At 46.3% G+C, this 22,247-nt stretch overlaps 3 protein-coding genes across 3 annotated transcripts in view; all 3 read left to right on the top strand.

Moving 5' to 3' along the window:
- Positions 1-22,247, top strand: part of LOC137432990 (chitotriosidase-1) — a 337,722-nt gene that overhangs the window by 294,063 nt on the left and 21,412 nt on the right. The window lies entirely within an intron of this gene.
- The window catches only part of LOC137432182 (gametocyte-specific factor 1-like), a 107,056-nt gene that overhangs the window by 73,527 nt on the left and 11,282 nt on the right, over positions 1-22,247 (top strand). The gene's annotated exons all lie outside the window — the stretch shown is intronic.
- LOC144893202 (uncharacterized) lies at positions 15,854-19,864 on the top strand. The gene is made up of 2 exons (XM_078782846.1): positions 15,854-18,012; positions 19,119-19,864. The coding sequence occupies exon 1, from the start codon at positions 15,854-15,856 to the stop codon at positions 17,759-17,761; it is 1,908 nt and encodes a 635-aa protein (XP_078638972.1). The 3' UTR covers positions 17,762-18,012; positions 19,119-19,864.

The following is a 22,247-nucleotide window of genomic DNA, read 5'->3' as shown; positions in this document are numbered from 1 at the left end:
TTCCATCTCTCCCTCCTCAAGAGGGATTGATGATGAATTGGGTGATGGCAAATTTGGTGAGAAGGATTGTGGATGAATTTGGATTTGGGGAGATATGGGGAAGACGAGACGATAGTGACGAATTTGTAAATGTGTAAATTGTTGTGTAAATATAAGGTTGGCGTACGGCAAGGGTAGAGTAGGTGACAGGCAAGGGTAGAGTAGGGGTGGTGTCGTACGTTCGGGACGAGCTTTCTCCGCTCGCTCTCCAGGCGCACCTCACTCTGCATTGCCTTTATTGATGTGTACCCTTGCGCCCTTGCCCATCGCTGACTCTGCTTTGTCTTCCTCCCCACCCATTGACCGTGCTCTCTGGGCACTGAGGGAGAGCGTGCGGGAGCCGCATCTGTGTGCCCGAGCCGCCGCTGCCAGCTGCCTGGATCGATGCACCACCTTATGGACCACACGTTTGTGGCTAAGCACCACACCCATGTGGACCACGGTACTGTGGCCGAGCACCACTGATGGACCCCACGTGTTGGGGCCTGGCCCCTCTGCTGGGACCCGCCACGATGGCCCAGGAAAGTTTGCTTGCGGACCACGGTGAGGTGGCCCCTTTGCCATACAGGTGGACCACCCTTAGTTGGCCCCTGATGGCCATAAATGAAAAAATTGGACGCGTTGTGTGCTTTTTTAAAATGATCCTCAAATAGGCCGCAAGCAAAGAAGAGTGAACATCAGGAACGACAACATCTGGAAGAAGCGTCGGCCAGCAGAGGGAGCAGCAAGAAGAACAAGACCATCAGTTTGTTTTTATTGTGTGTGTGCAATGTCGCACTGGATGGTGCTTGATGGTGCTTATTGGTGCTTGCATGCTCGGGGATGCATTGCAATATCAATTCTGCATCCCCGGGCATGTGGAGGTGGTGTATCGGTGCAGTGCATGCTTTTTCCTCCCTCCTGCAGGATTCTTTTTGTTTCCCAAAAATGACAGGTCCTGGGTTTGCCATGTTAATACAAATAGTGTCTTGTAATTAATGCTCCCCACCGTAAATGTGTAGTTTGAAAATAAATCCGCAATTCGGTTATTCTGTGGGTGTGAATCTGTTCGGTAGGGTGAAACGTAGCAGGCGGGACATATTTAACTCTTTTTAAAACGTCGCACTCAGGGGAGAAGTTAATAGTCGAGGGTTACCACACCTGAGTGTCACATTAAGTAAAGTTTTCAGGCCGGGATGTCCCGTGAGGAATGAGGGTGCTGTGTTACGGTTTTTAGAACCTTCACATGTAAATTTTGTCGTAAATTCCCTTATAAATGACCCCTGTGTACATGTCCCCTTAATTGGCTGTTAATTAAAGATTACACCTTAGTTAGTCCATGTACAACACGTAGGACACTTTAGGACCTCTCTATAGTTATGCCATTATTATGTGTTCCAGGTAAGGCTGTGTTTCCAATAGTTGACTACGTTGCATCAATCAAATAAGATAGGTCCCTTTCAGTGCCCCAATCGTTTCTTCAAAGTGCCAGTAAGGCGGCGTTCGTCGCCGTTGCATTGGGCTGTTTTCATTGGCGTTCGTCGCCGTTGTATTGGGCTGTTTTCGTTGGCGCCACGCCCCAAAACTCCATTGCACACGAGGCCAAGATCGGAGAAGAAGGGGGGAGGAGCCGCCAGATCACGGGCGTGGCACCACCTCGTCATCAAAAGTGGAGTCGGAGAGCCCTTACCAACCAACCAACGCCGAGGTGAGCCCACCGGTAGGCGTGTCAGCGGGGCCGGCGGCTTGATACGGCCAAGGCCAATAAAAGGGACTGTGAGGGACTGCTTATGCGGATGAGTGAGGAGAGGCAGCAGATGAAGAGAGGAGTGAGGGAGCACGAGAGTCGGTGAGAAGGCAGGAGAGACGAGCTGCACGGAGCTGCTGCAGGAAGCCCCTTCCGTGTAAAGCTGAATACGTGGAGCCGCCGGCTGCTCGCTTCCAGACCGGAGCGTGGAGCTGGGGCGGACCTGCTTGCTGTACCCTGCCAAACCTTCCAGCCCTATTGTCCCACCTGAACCATCTCCTCCAGCCATTCCTGCCTGCAATTCCCTATTTGTGTGAGTGTCTGTATTGTCCTGTGGGTTTAAGTAAGACTGTTTAAGGATTTGCGCTGTCTTCTTCTTCTTCAGATTGCTTTCGTTCCTTCTCTTTCGTTGGTTTTGTATAGTTAATTAATAAATACCTGTTCCTTCTTATTCTTGGTTTCATTCTCGTCCGATCGCTTTAGTGATTTCCCGATTGAGTACCTGTGGCGCGATTTCGGCAGAACCGCTTATAATCGGGTTTGGTCCTTTGTTAACGGCCCACGTCGCAGCTCGCTTCGCTCGGCGCAATCCATCTATCACGCTGCGGCCCAGGCGGGAGTATTTCCTCGCTTACTGGAAGGCGCTGGTACTTAGGTCATAGGATGAATTGGCCTACTACCCTATTCAGCGCTGACCGGGAGTGATGTCATACCCCCAGGACCGGTCGGACGGCCAGCTTAACAAGACAAGGGGATTAACTCCCCCTTGCTAACGGGAGTGCCGTCCCCCGGATCCGTAACAATATGTACATGTACCTCTTCGTGGAATATCTGGTTCAACTTTTGTACCCTGACAGGCCCCATTCCCCATTCTGCCTGTGTGTATAACACTCAGTATTCACTCAATGTACCAGGTAAATTACTAGGATCTGCACTTTGGAATACACCTGTATACACCTGTACTATGTGTACTGTAAATAAAATCTACTGAGGTTTGTTCCACCTTTTATCAAAGTAGCGTTGGATGCGTTGTTGCCTAGCTTGTTCCTATAAGCTCCACTCGTACTTCCTGGAATGATCCCTCCACCTGTTCAATCGGTGATTTCCAGAGAGTCTCTCTCACCTGTGGCTTTTCCACAACCCAATCTCACAGATCGGTATTGCAGATGAGCCAAATGGGTCAGTATCAAATGGGTGAATCCGCAGATATCCCGTTCTGTTGAGAGGGGATCACACAGAATAGTAACCGCATGTATAATATATCTATATATAGACTCACCACCTTGCTCATTTTCCAAGGTTTATCTTCACATTGATGTCTCACAAATATATCAAAGCTTCTTTCCGGAGAACTCACTTACACATCAATCAATCAATTTATCAATATTCATCAATAAATCAAATTAATCATTGAGATGACTCCATGCATAAGCCCTTTCCCCAATGGTGTCAGAATAGCTTTATCTGTTGACTGAGATCTATGATCATTGGTCTTCACCTCTGACCCATACCTCATGTCAATTGACAAATCACTGTTCTGTCCTAGGGTCATATCTGACATATTTTCCAATTTTGCCTGGCCATTGCATCACAAAACTCAACTTTTGCAACCACTGAAGGCAACTCATTCTTCATTCGTGAGACAGTCAGCCAAAATTGATCAGACAGATATGCAACAGTTCATTGGGAAAAAATGTCTCAATTTGAATGGTACCCAAACCTCCTGACAATTAAAATTTTGTAAAAACTCCTGAAATGTTCTACCAACGAATGACAATTAATTCATAATATTTGCCTATTTTAATCCAACCATGCTCAAATTTTGAAACTCTATTTAACTCTATTACTTGTAATGCACAATTGATCCTGCAGGGCTTAAAAGCTGTTCTTTAAGCCCGTGCAATCATTTTACACCGACAACCTCATGATCTCATTCCTGTCAAGTACCTGTCAATCATAACAATCATGATCACAATGATACATCATACAATATTCATCCATTTGAAAGAACAAACATTTCCTGTATAAGCATTATACTTTTGTCATCACATCCACGTGGCAAAATCAACAATTGTATAAACAACAACAATCAAGAAAAACAAAGAAAGAGAAAAATGTATAGAAAAAAAACAGGAGAGAAAGAGTAAAAATGAGACTGAAAAAGGAAAGGATGAAAATAAAGAAGAAAAAAGAAAAGAAAAGATGGCTGGACATAGTAAGAAGCTACAATCAGGATATAAGAGGAGGGGGGTGGGAGGGAGGGGAGGGGGGTGGGAGGGAGGGAAGGGGGGAGGAAGGAAGAGGGGGGAGGGGGAAGAGAGACAGGTAAAAGAGAGGTAGGAAGGAAGGGCGAGGGAAGAGGGGAGGAAAAAGGGTGGGGAGGAGGGGTAGGAGGAGTAAGGCAGGATGAAACGGGGGAGGAGAAGGCTAGGGGGGAGGATGGGGCGTGGGCGGAGGAGTAGAAGGAAAGAAAATGGAGAAAGATGAAAAAAAAGGAGAAAGACAGAGAAAGAAAGAGAGGGGGTGGGGCTGAAAGATTAAGGAAAAAGGGGAGGGGGAGAAATGGGTGGGAGAAGAGAGATGAAGAATAGGGATTGCATAGGAAGGAGAAGGATTCATGGGCGGAGTCAGTCAAGGCATAGTGATGAAGAAGAAGAACGAGATAAAGAACAACAACAACACTGGTGATTATTTGCTCCATAAAAGCATTTGCTACCAGGAAACTTTCAAAACACATACATCCTGACCCCGAAGGGCCACAATGCATGGTCATACGATGTTGTCAACAACTAGGTCACAACATAAAACAGATCCGCAACATCCTGGCCAATTAACATGTCCGCACTCGCCACCCGACGTTCCTCTACAATGACATTGTACACGGTACCACAACAACGATTCCTTTCTCAACCACATTTCCAGCGAAGATGACGTCGCTATATTTCACACCCTACCTCCCTGGAACAGCTGGTGGTCCTCCGAGAGATGCATTCCGATGTTAAATCACTAAGCAGCACGGTGACCACTTCTGATGCCAATAACCCCATGACCTCCATGGACGGCCAGAAAGCCAGGCAGACACAGGGACACAGACACAGGTCGGAATTCTGAACAAATTCCCTATTCCTGCCCTAATTTCTGTTGCAAAGGCAACGGCAGCCCATCGAGTGTAACCCTCCCCAAGAAACCGCTTCATATCTCGCAAATATATCATATCTCCCTTCATTCAACGCATTCCGCGATCCCAAGTTGGCCCAGTTCAAGTCCCTGTCATGCCGTTGAATTAACACCCAGTGGGTTGACTCAACCTGTCATCCTTTCAAGGTTAGCAAATTAACTCTGACCTCATTCCCATGCGAGCAGAACCTTTTCATCTGCAAAACTTCACAGCCTTTCGTGGGAGGCGTGCTCTACCATGCAGCACCATCTCTACCTGGTGCACACCTCCTGCACTGAAGAACCAGCATATATCATTGACACGGTGCACGCCACAACCACACTGACAGGTTTTTATCCCTCGGATTGACAGAAAGACAGGATTGACAGAAAGGGAAACAGATAGAAAGACACAGGTAACAGGTACAACAGGTAACAAGGACGAGATAGGTAAAAAGAAAGAGAGGGGGAGGGGGAAAAAAGGGGAGAGACAGATAGATGGGAGGGAGGGAGAGAGAGGAAAAGAGGGGGAGAGACAGAAATGGAAAGGGAGAGAAAAGTGGGAGAAAGGGACAGAAAAAGACAGAGTGTACTTCAGAGAGAAAAAAAACATTTCCAATCCTGTACGTAATTTGTCAACAGGAAACATGTCATCAACCTGTCGTCAGGAAACATGTCAAAATCGTGCTTGTCAAGAGAAAAAAACATTATATTAATTGCAATTTATCCCTATATTCTATTCCAACAAATCGGTGAAGAGATGAAATATATTTTACTAAAAAATACATACACTGCTCAATACGCCATCATGCGGTACCAAGCACAGTGAATTGAAATACAAACATCCGTACTTAATATGTCAACAAGAAAAAAATGAAGTCATTTGCCATTAATTGAGGATTTGGATATATAGTGCTCGCGTACGCTTCGACCAGCGAAGCGATGGAACAAGCGCGCATGGTGTCCGGTCCGCTCGTGCGCGCGTCAAATGAACAGTGGAGCGATGGTTGACGTACGTTTCGCCCGCACGTACGAACCCGCCCGTGTACGTGCGTGCGTACGTGTACGTGCCATGTCGTGCCGTGTTGACAAGTTGCGCATTGCAACCACGTGCCAAGTCACGTGATTTTTACAAAACTGCACGAATTGGCTGATCATTTAACGTCCGCTCGCTCACTCGCTAAACAAACACGCGCGCGCCCGATGGACCGTGGAGCGCAGATTCACGTGTGGTTGGCCCGCACGTACCTTTTTTTTCCTTCAATTTGCTCAGTGTATGCAGCACGAGATGGCCATCACGGTGTGCAAGTTGCATTTGCCGACGCAAAACGCGTCTGTCAGGGTCGCGACTGGTATCGTTGTTTGCGCACGATTCTACTCTACAAGAGGAAGGTTATTTTGTAAAAATCCAACCAGCCGTTCCAGAGATATCAGTAGTTTTATGTGCGTGCGAACGCACGTGAGCCCAGGTATTCATTTGATGTCTGGTACATCGGCTGCTGTCTGCTCGCTCGCTCGCGGGTCAGAAGAACCGCGCGGCTTCGCTATTGAGATGTACACGGCTCTGTACCTGTATTTCACCGACTTTGCTCACTCATCAGTTCTCTATATAATGCCGCCCTGAAAATTGTCATGGAATTGTCATGGCATGGGGTTGGTTCAGATGGTCACCTCTAACCCCTGATCTAAGCTACTGGCGGCGTGCGAGCCTTACATGACTTTCAAAAAAATTGGATTGACGGTGCACACATAAATCCAATTTTTTGTCAGTTCATCGTAAGATTCTACTTTGCGAATTGATTGAAATTAATAATTTGCGAATTAAACTCCAACGAATCATATGTAGAATTTCATTAATTCCGTGTTCGTGGGAGCACACCTGGCCAATCACGCATGCAAACATGCGTAAAAATGCAGACGCGCGTCAAAACCGCCCATGGGGCTGTCAACCCACGCACATCCTCAGCGGATTAGTATACGTATTTACAGAAAAGTCGTAAAAAAAAAATCGAATAATCGCTAAAAAAGGGAAAAGATCGCTTTTATTGCTATTGATGTAGCATCCGTCATTCTGTTCGATCCTCCATTGTGACCGAATGGAAATAAGGGAGCTCAACCATAAAACAGCGCATTTTAATGGCACATTTAACAGTGCCTTAAATACCCATGCAATGGGAACTCAACGTAATTACGAATCGGCAACAAAAACGAGCAGATTTCTTAGGACGTTACCTCAACAACGTTAATCGTAACAACGTTTAAAAAAATCGTAACACATATATATATATACTGTATATATTGTTACAGACACGACTTTGATGTTAGGGTGGGCCGAGCGGAATGGCCGCCGTGTCCGCACAAGTTACCCGATTATACTCAAACGTTGCCGAGTCGCGCTACGCTAAATCAATTGAGGAAAAGGACACAACGGCTGGGTTAAAATGACACGACACCAAGGGTTCAGTTCTCAAGACCTCCGGAGGAGGTTATATTAGGGCGGAAGGTCAGATTACAACGACAAGAGGGACAGCATAGAAAGGCAGGCACTTAGACACACTCTTATATTAGCCCCGACAGACGACAGATAAATGGGACAAAACTGACTCACACGGGGATTGATGGCAAGGAAAGCGGGTAGTCGATGGCTCAAGGTGCACTCTTGGCTCGAGGACAGAATCGACCCGGTCCGGTCCAATGATGCGGGGAGGTCGCTCTCAGCGCTGGAAGGTCGCGACTTGTCTTCTTCAGTCGGGGGCGCATCTGACGTCACGTCCGGTAAGTCGCTGCGTATATCCGGCGGGGAGTGACACGCCCTCGGCTCGTTAGCTCCGCCCCAGATGGAATCGGCCCGTTGCTTCTCATTGGGTGCGTGCGAGGGGGTTACCGGCTCCGCCCTTGACGAGGGGCCGACAGGCAGCCCCTTCTTGGTAACCCCGTCGGCGCACATGGGTAATGGCGGCTAACCGAGCCGGAGTGAGGACGCACACTCCCCGCACACCGCGCCCCTCTGTTGTTGTAGTTGTTGTTGTAGTTGTTGTTGTAGTTGTAGTTGTTGTTGTAGTTGTTGTTTCATGGGGAAGATGGGAGGAGGTAAGGGGAGGTCCTAAACTCACTACTGGTGCCATACGATCACATTCTGGTGCAACGAAGAGTCAGAATTAATGGAAACGAGTCCTTAACTGACATAGACTAAGAATAACTAGCAAGATGTCCTATAGTTGTCTACGTGAGATGCGGTGGACCTGGGCACGACATTTAATGGGAGAAAAAGGGGAAGGTCGGTTCTACAGAGTGTTATTTACAGGCAATGGGACTAGGGAATGGGGGATTGGGGATAGTTGGGGAGTATTGGGGAAATAGGGGAATATTTACAAGCGGATATGGAGGCCAAATGCCATATTCGCAACAATGCACCCTTCTCTACCCTCGGGGCGTCCCGACCCGATAAATTTTTACCTACTTTAGTGTGGCACGCAGATGTAGTTCCCTCTACTATTAACTCTACCCTGAGTGCGACAGTTTTACAGATATTCACAAATGAGTAAATATGTCCCCCTGCGACGTTGCACCCTTCTCCTCACAGAAACACACCCACAGGATAACCGAATCCGGAAAGAATTCGCAAACTAAACATACAGCCAGTAGGGAGCATTATTTACAAGACTACGCTGATATTTACACTACGATCCAGGACCTGTTTTTGGAGGAACACATGCAGATGTTATGCATAGAGAGAGCACGCATGCCAGCATCGATACACCAACCCACGAGTGCTCTGTGGCCTTACGGCCTTTAATAATGTGCAGAGCACCCCTTCCCAGCACCAAAAGCACCACCCCATCACACAGTCAGCACCATCCGGTGCACCAATAAAGTGTCTATAAATCACGGTGTGGTGTCGCAGCCGGCCGATGGTCTGCCGCTGGTCTTGCCTTCGTGTGGTGCACTTGGCCTTCTTACTGCTTTCAAAAATAAAGAAAGGCGCCAACCGCGTCCATTTCTTTATTGTGGCCGTCAGGGGGCCAACTATAAGTGGTTCACCTGTATGGCATAGGTGCCACGTTGACCCATAGGTCCATCCACGGGTGGTGCTTGGCCGCATAAGAACTGCGGTCCATGGTGGGTGGCCACAAACATTGCGGTCCATATGGTGTATCGATCCAGGCAGCAAGCAGCGAAAGTGCAGGCCCACAACTGCGAAGCCAGCACCTCTCTCTCCTCTCTCTCTCTGCCCCAAATCCAGATCCTCGGAGGTGGGAGACAAAAGAAGCAGACAAGTGAGTAAGGTGGTAAGGGCGCAAAAGTGCACGCAACACAAGGTAATGCACACTAGGGGCACATGGGAACCAGGTGAGACAGGTACGTTCCTACCGTACGCTCCCCCCCCCCACCAGGTAACCTACATGGCCCCTCCCTTACCCCTTACTGTATCCACAAAACACAACACTACCCATAAACATCTATTTTACTAATCAACAAACGTCCCTACTGTCTTCCCCGTTCCTCCCATAAACCAAATTCGTCTTCTCTCCCTCCTAACCAATCAAATTTGCCATTTTCAACTTTCATCAAAATTTGCCATCTCCAACTCAACATCATAATTTGCTATCACCAATTCATCATCAGTCCCTCCTAAGGAGGGAGAGATGGAATCACCCCAATGTCTCATCCACGTCGTGATGCGTCTCACAAATCCTCACAGCAATTCTCATTTCTGCAACACAAACAAAGAAAACACAGGTGTGGAGTCATCATCATCACCACAGGCAAGTGGCTGCGTATGGTGCGACAGGTTCATCAATCCTAACTATTTCCTAAATGACTTTAACAACTTTACACTACCCGGGGTCTTTCTCCGGCCAAACCATTGGCCCTCTTACACTATGGGTTTTAAAAACCAATTCCCATTGACCAACTGTGGTGCTTTTCAATTTGGGGTCTCACTCCCCCGATTCATCTCCCGGTGCCCTCGCACAATTTCTGGGCTGTGGCGTGTACCTCTCCCAGCGGGTCTACCCACCTGCACACCTCCACCACTGCAGTTGCCTCCGAGCTTACCTGCTCCTTACCCTAACCTAACTACCTGGGGAAGGCCCTCTGGCGCTCTCCCCACTCGGTGCCCTCTCTGGCACTGGGCTACCCGGGTCCGTCCTCCGGATCCTCGGGCCCCATCCACAACTCTACCGGCTCCCAGAGCCCACCTGCGGCCTCACCTGGCCGACATCCTCACAGTGGTGGAGCGCCCAACCAACTACACACACTAACAGGCTACACGCCCAGCCATTTCCACAACACTAACGCACCCATCCACAATACCATTCTGCAACCGCACCACAAATGCCAATATCCAACCACAATTTACCTATACCCTCTACCTAACACTTACACTACCCGCCCCGGGTATCCGTGATGGGGGTCCACTCTTCCCCCATCCACACCTTCGCACCATGCACACCACTCCGTACCACTTACTCCAACTCTCTCCACACACCTGTACCTGCACACCTGTGCTCTCACACCTGGTGCCACCTGCACCCTTCTCTCCCCAAGCGCATTCGCGCTGATCCACACACTCACTACTCACACACTGCTCCACACACCTGTCCAGTTGCACACCCATGCAATCACACCTGTCCAGTTGCACACCTGTGCAATCACACCTGTTCAATTCTCAACCACACGGCATCATCTCAGCTAACTACTCCCCTCTGAAACTTGCGCTTCCCAGTCGTCCCTTTAAACTATTGCGCTCCCTCGTCATTATCAACCACACTAAACTACCTGCGTCCCCACTACAGGTATCAGTCACTAACTAACCTTAACGTTACCTAATGTCATCTTCTCGGGCCCTATCAATATAACCTAACCCACCCGGGCTAGTTTTCACTGCCATACACCCCATAATCTATTGCTCCTTTGCCCCCACATGGGAAGGGTGGCAGGGATGCCACCCTTACCCACCGGGCCCATCGCTCACTACCAATTTTGCACATCAAATTTCAACAAATCAAAAATTTGCCAATCACTACCCATCATCTGCCAATCATTACTGCCAATCCTTTGCCAATCATCAAATTTTGTTTTTCTATAATTTCGGGGCCAAAACACTAACCTCATCACCCAGTCTACTCACTAATGCCTCTCGGTGCGCCAATTCCTGTCCAAAGCCCGGCTTCGTAAAGCCAAGCCATGAATGCGGGTTGTTCTGTGCCAGCGGCTGGATGCGTCCGGCACTCGGGGCAGGGACGGGGGCTTACCCGGGCCGAGATCCCACGCACCATCTCGGCGTGGAGCCATCCAATGTCCCGATCTCGACCTGCCGGACTGCCTCAACAAGAAGTGGTCGCCATGACGACCCTTTCTATCGGGCTGCCAGCTCCGCCTAGTGGAGCACGGACGCGGCCGTTCAAAGCGAGGCCCGGCACGCACCGAGGGCCCGATTCGGCTATAAGTCGTTCTACCCGCTGCTCCGTTTAACGTCGATGCTTCACCTGCATGCTTACACCCCGCAGCCCGTTCCTTGCTCACACATCCAGCCGTCTCCATGCTCCTCGTACCTCTCCTTACACACCTCGGTACCCCCATTCCACTCACAGCCTTGGTCACACACCTGACCACCGAACACTTTGGCACACATTCGTTGGTCGCACACCTCACCAACACACCTCTTCGCGCCCCCTCCTCTGTCACCTCCTCTGTGACAATCACAGGTGTGCTCTCATTCGCACACCCAACCACGTGCCTTACTACCAATTCCAGCGTGCATTCCCACTCACGCTCTACCATTCCAGGTGTGCATCCTTCCATCCCAGGTGTACATCCTCGCTCACCTGTCACAACCAACTCACTCTCCTTGTCACTCTCACTACTCTCACCTCCATTCTTGACAGCGCACTCACCCTTACTCTTGACAGCGCACTCTTTCCTCATGCACCTGTCCGTCACACACCTTTCTCGTGCACACTCTCCCGTCACACCCTCTGTAACACTCACCACACCGCGCTTCCATGTGCTCCCTCGCACACGCGCTACGACCGACTCACTCTCGCCAGCACCCTCACTCCTTGGCACGCACTTTTTCCTCACACACCCCAGGGTCGGACTTTCTCGCACACCTCCTTTTTCGCACACCAGACCTGTCGCACACTTCACCAACGGCCTCTCACGAACACCCGGGTCAATCTCGACCCCCAAGCTTCTTAAATCCCCTGGCGCATCATACGCACGACCATATTGGTCACCACTTACACCGGGTCCTCTTCCTCTTCGCTTCTCCTCCATCACCTGCGAATCCCTCATCCGGTTAATGAGCACATCATCACGATCCGAACACAGACTTTGGACCAATTCTTTTATTTCCTCTTTTATCTCTTTCTTATCCCCTCTCCGTCGCTTCTTAATTTCGCTCACCCCTTCCTCCACTTCTTCTAATTTCTGCTTCACCTCTTTTATTCCCCGGTACGTCTCCTCAAGCTCGTCCTGCAAGGCTACCTTGACCGTTTCCATGTGCGTCCTCACCTGCCGGTCCTTCGTCTCCATTACCTCTATCACCTCGTCCAACCTCGTTGTCAGTCCCTCACGTACCATCTGACATTGCCTCTTTGTCGTTATCAAGTCGTTTTTTATGTCGTTTTGTGTCGCTTTTAACCCTCCTAATACCGCAGTGTTCCTTTGAACCTGCTCCGTTAGTCCTTTTTGTCCCTCCGTCAGCTGTTCCACCTCCTGCGTCAGGTCCTCTATGCCCCCTTGTAACTTTACAGTCCCCTTTCTCACCTCCTTCTCCATGTGCTCCTCACAGTGCCTCACCTCCTCGCGCACTCCTCCGACCTCCTCACTCACTCCTCTTCTGATCTCCTCTCCCATCACTTGCATCTCCTGCCCAGATGCCACCCTCATCTGCTCCATTTCCTCCCTGTGAGCATCCAGTTTGGTTTCTACCCCCATTCTAACCCCCTCTATCTGCTGCCCCATTTGTTTAACTTCCCTTTCCGCTTGGTCCCTCATGTCCCTCAATTTGCCTTCCATCCTGTTTTCTAACCCCTCTAACCCCTTTTGCATCCCTTCCATTTGATTCTCTTGAGCGGCCATTCTGTTTTCTACCCCCATTAACCCCTCCTGTATTTCCCCTAATCTATTGTCTAATTTCCCAAATTTCTCGTCTAATCCCTTAAAATTATTGTCTAACCCCTCTCCGGTACCCCTCGCTTCGTCCCTCATTACCCCCATTTCGTTTCCCATTACCCCCATTTGGTTTCCCATTACCCCCATTTGCTCATTCTGAGCCTCCATCCGGTTCCCCATTTGTCCCATACTGCTTTTCAAACCTCTAATTTGGTCTCCCAATTGCTCACCCATTTGTTCCATAAGGGCCCTCATTTGCAGGAGGAAAAGGTTCGAATCCACCAGGGGCGCTGCCACGGTCGCGGGCGCGGTGACCAGCGAGGCGCCATTTTGCGCTCCCGCTACGTCGGGCGCAACGACGCTATTTTGTGCGTCTGCTACCCTCACTGCTTCGCTCTCCTCACGTCCCTCAATTTGGTCCTGGACCGACCCTGCCTCACTCTCCCCTACCGGAACCCAGCTGTCTTGATCCGCCATAGCGCGACTTTCAAAATTCGGGTTTTTATTTCCGTAAAACAAAATCAAATTTCGCCGTTATAATTTCGAGCGCGGGAAACGCGCTCCGGATCGAATTCTACCTCCCCAACACCAATTGTTACCCTAGTGGTACAATTGGTGTTCCAAAATTTGGGCCTAATAAATTTAGTCCCAGGTTCGAATCCGACACTCCTGACACCAATTGTTACAGACACGACTTTGATGTTAGGGTGGGCCGAGCGGAATGGCCGCCGTGTCCGCACAAGTTACCCGATTATACTCGAACGTTGCCGAGTCGCGCTACGCTAAATCAATTGAGGAAAAGGACACAACGGCTGGGTTAAAATGACACGACACCAAGGGTTCAGTTCTCAAGACCTCCGGAGGAGGTTATATTAGGGCGGAAGGTCAGATTACAATGACAAGAGGGACAGCATAGAAAGGCAGGCACTTAGACACACTCTTATATTAGCCCCGACAGATGACAGATAAACGGGACAAAACTGACTCACACGGGGATTGATGGCAAGGAAAGCGGGTAGTCGATGGCTCAAGGTGCACTCTTGGCTCAAGGACAGAATCGACCCGGTCCGGTCCAATGATGCGGGGAGGTCGCTCTCAGCGCTGGAAGGTCGCGACTTGTCTTCTTCAGTCGGGGGCACATCTGACGTCACGTCCGGTAAGTCGCTGCGTATATCCGGCGGGGAGTGACACGCCCTCGGCTCGTTAGCTCCACCCCAGATGGAATCGGCCCGTTGCTTCTCATTGGGTGCGTGCGGGGGGGTTACCGGCTCCGCCCTTGACGAGGGGCCGACAGGCAGCCCCTTCTTGGTAACCCCGTCGGCGCACATGGGTAATGGCGGCTAACCGAGCCGGAGTGAGGACGCACACTCCCCGCACGCCGCGCCCCTCTGTTGTTGTAGTTGTTGTTGTAGTTGTTGTTGTAGTTGTTGTTGTTGTTGTAGTTGTTGTTTCATGGGGAAGATGGGAGGAGGTAAGGGGAGGTCCTAAACTCACTACTGGTGCCATACGATCACATTCTGGTGCAACGAAGAGTCAGAATTAATGGAAACGAGTCCTTAACTGACATAGACTAAGAATAACTAGCAAGATGTCCTATAGTTGTCTACGTGAGATGCGGTGGACCTGGGCACGACATTTAATGGGGGAAAAAGGGGAAGGTCGGTTCTACAGAGTGTTATTTACAGGCAATGGGACTAGGGAATGGGGGATTGGGGATAGTTGGGGAGTATTGGGGAAATAGGGGAATATTTACAAGCGGATATGGAGGCCAAATGCCATATTCGCAACAATATATATGTATGTATATATATATATATATATATATATACTGTATATGTGTATATATATATATATATATATATATATATATATATATATATATATATATATATATATATATATATATATATATATATATATACTGTATATATACATATATATATACTGTATATATATATATATATATATATATATATATATATTAGGGTGCATCAAACGCCCTTAGGTTCTTGGATTTTAATGTCTATTCTCTCAAATGTTACACTTGTTGGTAGAAGTATGTATGCAAAAAATAAATGAAATCAGAGGTGGTCCTGGGTGGCCACCGGCCACTTTTATATATTTAGGGCCATTTTCGGGGCCGCACTATGTAAAAATGTTTGATTTTGTTATTTTACACCCAAACCTAGTCATGTTTGGTATCAAATTGAAGGTCTTGATGAGAGGAATACAAATATAACAATTTTATGCAAAAAACGATGGTTTGATAATTAGTTTGTATTTTTACATGAATGAAATCGGAGGTCTAATCGTGGGTCCCATACTAGTAGTCTAATAATATCCTTTATTTTCTTTCAGATGGCAGATAAGAAGACCAGATTAGCAAGTGCCATTTTTGGTCTTGGCAATGCTTTTACAGAAGCAGATGGTACATTGACAGGAGTCCGCCTCCCAACTTGCCGGCAGGTTCTTCGATGCGTGATGTGGTACATCCAGAAAGAAATATGTGAAGGCAAACAAACTCAGCCACTGAAATGGAAATCTGCCAGCATCGTCCTTATCCAGCTGAAAAAATTCTACACTAAAGCAAATATTCCTATGCTTTCAGACCATCAATGCTGCAAACTAATACTTGACCTTCTTAATGACAATAACAAATTGCGTCAAATACCTGTTTCTCGCCGTGAATCTCCAAGCACTTTGGCTAAGTTGCAAACCATGAATGAACGTCTTGATAAGACCTTTGGTGTATGGACAAAAGATGCAATGACAAACATTAAGAATGAGGAAGATAGAGTATTTTTAGAGTCAATGAAATCTGACAGAGTAGCCTCATTTGGTGGTGTTGACAAGAAGAAAGTTGATAAAGATCATAGAAAAGAAAAACGCCTCTTAGCGGAAGCTTCAAGACGAGAACGTCATGAATCATCCAGTGTACAAGAGATGACAATTAGTTCTGTATGCTCTGATGATAGTGACTCTGCAGATAGCTTGGAAGAAACTGAAGAAGAGGCGATTCCAGAGTTTCAAAGGAAGCGTAGTCACCACAGATCAACATATGCAGGTACATCTGCCTTTATTCCTCATGATATTCTGAAAAGACATTCAGTTGTGTCTGTTGCTACTCGACTAAACATAACTCCTGTTCAACAGGTTGCGCTCACCAAAGCTGTAATTCAAGAGGCAGGAGGTGATCCACGTCGTGTGGCCAAGTCGTACTCAACTGCTGATAAGGCTCGACGATCAATAACAAGTGCTATCGCCAAAGATATTCAAGAAAATTGGATCGCCCCAACAGCTGCAACACTTCACTGGGATGGCAAGCAGATACCAACGCTCACAAACAAGAATGTCAAGGAAGAAAGATTGCCAGTGTTGGTTGGGAATGCCACTGATGTAAAGCTACTGGGGGTGGCTAGATATCCTCCTGGAAGTGATAGGTCATCAGGTGACATCATTGCCGAGCACACTTACACGTATCTACATTCATGGAAGTGCAAACAATCAGTTGTCAACTTATGTTTTGACACAACAGCATCAAACACTGGACACGTTACAGCTGCCTGTGTTACCATTCAATCAAAACTGGACCGTGCTCTTCTGTGGTGTGCATGTCGCCATCATGTTGGAGAGGTAATCCTGGATCATGTGTTTGACGTTCTCAAAATTGAGGCATCAAAGTCTCCAGAAGTATCTTTGTTCCAAAAATTCCAGAAGAATTGGGAACGCATATCGCATGCAAAGAATGAAAGTTTAACCAAAATTGACATTTCCATGTACAATGACTATGCACAACAGCTGCTTTTATCCTGCAAAAACAAGGTTTTAAGCACAATCCGCACAAGCGCTTCATACTGTAGGGAAGACTACAAGGAAATGGCACAACTCTGCCAGGTAGTCCTCGATGATGATGTCACAAAACAAGGAACACTCCACAGACCAGGGGCCATGCATAAAGCAAGGTGGATGTCAAAGATTCTTTATTCCATCAAAATATGCCTACTTGAAGAGCAAATTTCTCTACTACCTCGAGGAACTGTAACAACACAACATCAACAGAAAAAACTGAAGGAGTTTGTTGTTTTTGTTGTTTATATTTATTGTGATTGGTGGCTCATATGTCAGTCTGCTTCAAATGCCCCATGGTTTGATTTGTGCTTTTACAAGACTCTGCTCAACTATAAAGCTGTCAACTCAACCATTTCAGTCAGCGCTGTGAAAGCCTTTGATAGACATTTGTGGTATTTAACCCCAGAACTGGTTGTTTTGGCACTGTTCAGCAATGCAATTCCTCAAAAGGATCGTCGTGCCCTTGCAGATGTGTTACTGGCCATACAACCAGATGAAATGCCAAGCACTCCAAAACACCGCTACGGTTCTGGATATGGCAAACCGTCATTTCCAAAAATTACAGAAGCGACAACCCTGGCTGATCTTGTGAACGAGGACTCGTGGTTTACAGTAAACCTTCTTCACCTAGATATGACCTTCCTAACAGAGGATGTTGACACTTGGCAGAACAATGAGCACTTCAAGGCAGCCAAGTCCATTGTGGATGGGCTTAATGTTGTGAATGACCCTGCGGAGAGAGCAGTAAAGCTCGCAACTGATTTTGTCTCAACTGCAAGAAGAGAAGACCACTTCCAAAATCTTCTTCAAGTGGTTGAATGTGACCGCAAAGCGAGGCCAAATTTGCGGAAACGAGCAAAGTTGGAGTAGTGACATTGGCGTTGTGCTTAATACATTTTCAAACTTTTAATCAATGAAAGTACAATACTACAACACTGTACTACAACTTTGTAATATGAAGAACGATTTTGGTTAATTTTACATTGACATGTAAGGTTGTTTTAACTGTTTGATATTAGGCATTTAGTAAAAGTAGGACTTTACTTTTGTATATAGGTATAATGGTTAATTTTACATTATCTTGTAGTTAATTTTACATTATCTTGTAAAGTAGTTTAGCTGTGGCCCTAAATGGCCCTAAATATATAAAAGTGGCCGGTGGCCACCCAGGACCACCTCTGATTTCATCTATTTTTTGCATACATACTTCTACCAACAAGTGTAACATTTGAGGGAATAGACATTAAAATACAACAACTTTTTGAAAATCATGGGGCGTTTGATGCACCCTAATATATATATATATATATATATATATATATATATATATATATCAGTCACTATGCGACCTTCATATCATCAGTGGAGAACCGCCAGCAAGGTGTCCCATACAGCTGCTGCTGCACCTTGCTGGGAGCGATAAGCACCGCCTGCCACGCGGTAACGTAATCTCTGTAACTGTGAGTTTTGCATGCACTTGTGACAGTATCTGTATTTATAATCCGTAATGACGCACTGCTAGATGGTTCCTCTGGAACTTTGCAGGCAAGGCGGACGTGTATGGCGATGACGTCATGTTGTCCGCTCATTAGGTTGGAGAACCAGATTACAGATACCATTATTAGTAACTCCCAACCGCAACCAGGTCGACTCCATATGATGAGTGGATACCAGAGATTACATTACCGCGTGGCAGGCGGTGCTTATCGCTCCCAGCAAGTTGCAGCAGCAGCTGTATGGGACACCTTGCTGGCGGTTCTCCACTGATGATATGAAGGTCGCATAGTGACTGATATAAAAACCGAAAGGGTCACAGAGTTACAAGTGTATGGAAAGCCTCACTGCGTTGCCCTGATGAAGCCCCAACAAGGGCGAAACCAGGTCGGTAACTGTGAGTTTTGCATGCACTTGTGACAGTATCTGTATTTATAATCCGTAATGACGCACTGCTAGATGGTTCCTCTGGAACTTTGCAGGCAAGGCGGACGTGCATGGCGATGACGTCATGTTGTCCGCTCATTAGGTTGGAGAACCAGATTACAGATACCATTATATATATATATATATATATATATATATATATTAGGGTGCATCAAACGCCCTTAGGTTCTTGGATTTTAATGTCTATTCTCTCAAATGTTACACTTGTTGGTAGAAGTATGTATGCAAAAAATAAATGAAATCAGAGGTGGTCCTGGGTGGCCACCGGCCACTTTTATATATTTAGGGCCATTTTCGGGGCCGCACTATGTAAAAATGTTTGATTTTGTTATTTTACACCCAAACCTAGTCATGTTTGGTATCAAATTGAAGGTCTTGATGAGAGGAATACAAATATAACAATTTTATGCAAAAAACGATGGTTTGATAATTAGTTTGTATTTTTACATGAATGAAATCGGAGGTCTAATCGTGGGTCCCATACTAGTAGTCTAATAATATCCTTTATTTTCTTTCAGATGGCAGATAAGAAGACCAGATTAGCAAGTGCCATTTTTGGTCTTGGCAATGCTTTTACAGAAGCAGATGGTACATTGACAGGAGTCCGCCTCCCAACTTGCCGGCAGGTTCTTCGATGCGTGATGTGGTACATCCAGAAAGAAATATGTGAAGGCAAACAAACTCAGCCACTGAAATGGAAATCTGCCAGCATCGTCCTTATCCAGCTGAAAAAATTCTACACTAAAGCAAATATTCCTATGCTTTCAGACCATCAATGCTGCAAACTAATACTTGACCTTCTTAATGACAATAACAAATTGCGTCAAATACCTGTTTCTCGCCGAGAATCTCCAAGCACTTTGGCTAAGTTGCAAACCATGAATGAACGTCTTGATAAGACCTTTGGTGTATGGACAAAAGATGCAATGACAAACATTAAGAATGAGGAAGATAGAGTATTTTTAGAGTCAATGAAATCTGACAGAGTAGCCTCATTTGGTGGTGTTGACAAGAAGAAAGTTGATAAAGATCATAGAAAAGATAAACGCCTCTTAGCGGAAGCTTCAAGACGAGAACGTCATGAATCATCCAGTGTACAAGAGATGACAATTAGTTCTGTATGCTCTGATGATAGTGACTCTGCAGATAGCTTGGAAGAAACTGAAGAAGAGGCGATTCCAGAGTTTCAAAGGAAGCGTAGTCACCACAGATCAACATATGCAGGTACATCTGCCTTTATTCCTCATGATATTCTGAAAAGACATTCAGTTGTGTCTGTTGCTACTCGACTAAACATAACTCCTGTTCAACAGGTTGCGCTCACCAAAGCTGTAATTCAAGAGGCAGGAGGTGATCCACGTCGTGTGGCCAAGTCGTACTCAACTGCTGATAAGGCTCGACGATCAATAACAAGTGCTATCGCCAAAGATATTCAAGAAAATTGGATCGCCCCAACAGCTGCAACACTTCACTGGGATGGCAAGCAGATACCAACGCTCACAAACAAGAATGTCAAGGAAGAAAGATTGCCAGTGTTGGTTGGGAATGCCACTGATGTAAAGCTACTGGGGGTGGCTAGATATCCTCCTGGAAGTGATAGGTCATCAGGTGACATCATTGCCGAGCACACTTACACGTATCTACATTCATGGAAGTGCAAACAATCAGTTGTCAACTTATGTTTTGACACAACAGCATCAAACACTGGACACGTTACAGCTGCCTGTGTTACCATTCAATCAAAACTGGACCGTGCTCTTCTGTGGTGTGCATGTCGCCATCATGTTGGAGAGGTAATCCTGGATCATGTGTTTGACGTTCTCAAAATTGAGGCATCAAAGTCTCCAGAAGTATCTTTGTTCCAAAAATTCCAGAAGAATTGGGAACGCATATCGCATGCAAAGAATGAAAGTTTAACCAAAATTGACATTTCCATGTACAATGACTATGCACAACAGCTGCTTTTATCCTGCAAAAACAAGGTTTTAAGCACAATCCGCACAAGCGCTTCATACTGTAGGGAAGACTACAAGGAAATGGCACAACTCTGCCAGGTAGTCCTCGATGATGATGTCACAAAACAAGGAACACTCCACAGACCAGGGGCCATGGTGGATGTCAAAGATTCTTTATTCCATCAAAATATGCCTACTTGAAGAGCAAATTTCTCTACTACCTCGAGGAACTGTAACAACACAACATCAACAGAAAAAACTGAAGGAGTTTGTTGTTTTTGTTGTTTATATTTATTGTGATTGGTGGCTCATATGTCAGTCTGCTTCAAATGCCCCATGGTTTGATTTGTGCTTTTACAAGACTCTGCTCAACTATAAAGCTGTCAACTCAACCATTTCAGTCAGCGCTGTGAAAGCCTTTGATAGACATTTGTGGTATTTAACCCCAGAACTGGTTGTTTTGGCACTGTTCAGCAATGCAATTCCTCAAAAGGATCGTCGTGCCCTTGCAGATGTGTTACTGGCCATACAACCAGATGAAATGCCAAGCACTCCAAAACACCGCTACGGTTCTGGATATGGCAAACCGTCATTTCCAAAAATTACAGAAGCGACAACCCTGGCTGATCTTGTGAACGAGGACTCGTGGTTTACAGTAAACCTTCTTCACCTAGATATGACCTTCCTAACAGAGGATGTTGACACTTGGCAGAACAATGAGCACTTCAAGGCAGCCAAGTCCATTGTGGATGGGCTTAATGTTGTGAATGACCCTGCGGAGAGAGCAGTAAAGCTCGCAACTGATTTTGTCTCAACTGCAAGAAGAGAAGACCACTTCCAAAATCTTCTTCAAGTGGTTGAATGTGACCGCAAAGCGAGGCCAAATTTGCAGAAACGAGCAAAGTTGGAGTAGTGACATTGGCGTTGTGCTTAATACATTTTCAAACTTTTAATCAATGAAAGTACAATACTACAACACTGTACTACAACTTTGTAATATGAAGAACGATTTTGGTTAATTTTACATTGACATGTAAGGTTGTTTTAACTGTTTGATATTAGGCATTTAGTAAAAGTAGGACTTTACTTTTGTATATAGGTATAATGGTTAATTTTACATTATCTTGTAGTTAATTTTACATTATCTTGTAAAGTAGTTTAGCTGTGGCCCTAAATGGCCCTAAATATATAAAAGTGGCCGGTGGCCACCCAGGACCACCTCTGATTTCATCTATTTTTTGCATACATACTTCTACCAACAAGTGTAACATTTGAGGGAATAGACATTAAAATACAACAACTTTTTGAAAATCATGGGGCGTTTGATGCACCCTAATATATATATATATATATATATATATGTATATATATATATATATATATATATATATATATTGTTGCGGATATGAGGACTGTATATTTTTTTTGATTGTGTGAATTATTATTATTGTTTATTCTGC

This window comes from Myxine glutinosa, chromosome 8, assembly GCF_964187855.1.
Source record: "Myxine glutinosa chromosome 8, kmMyxGlut1.1, whole genome shotgun sequence".
Classification (NCBI taxonomy): domain Eukaryota; kingdom Metazoa; phylum Chordata; class Myxini; order Myxiniformes; family Myxinidae; genus Myxine; species Myxine glutinosa.
Note: the sequence above shows the minus strand (reverse complement) of the source record. Positions and strands in the feature narration are given on the sequence as shown.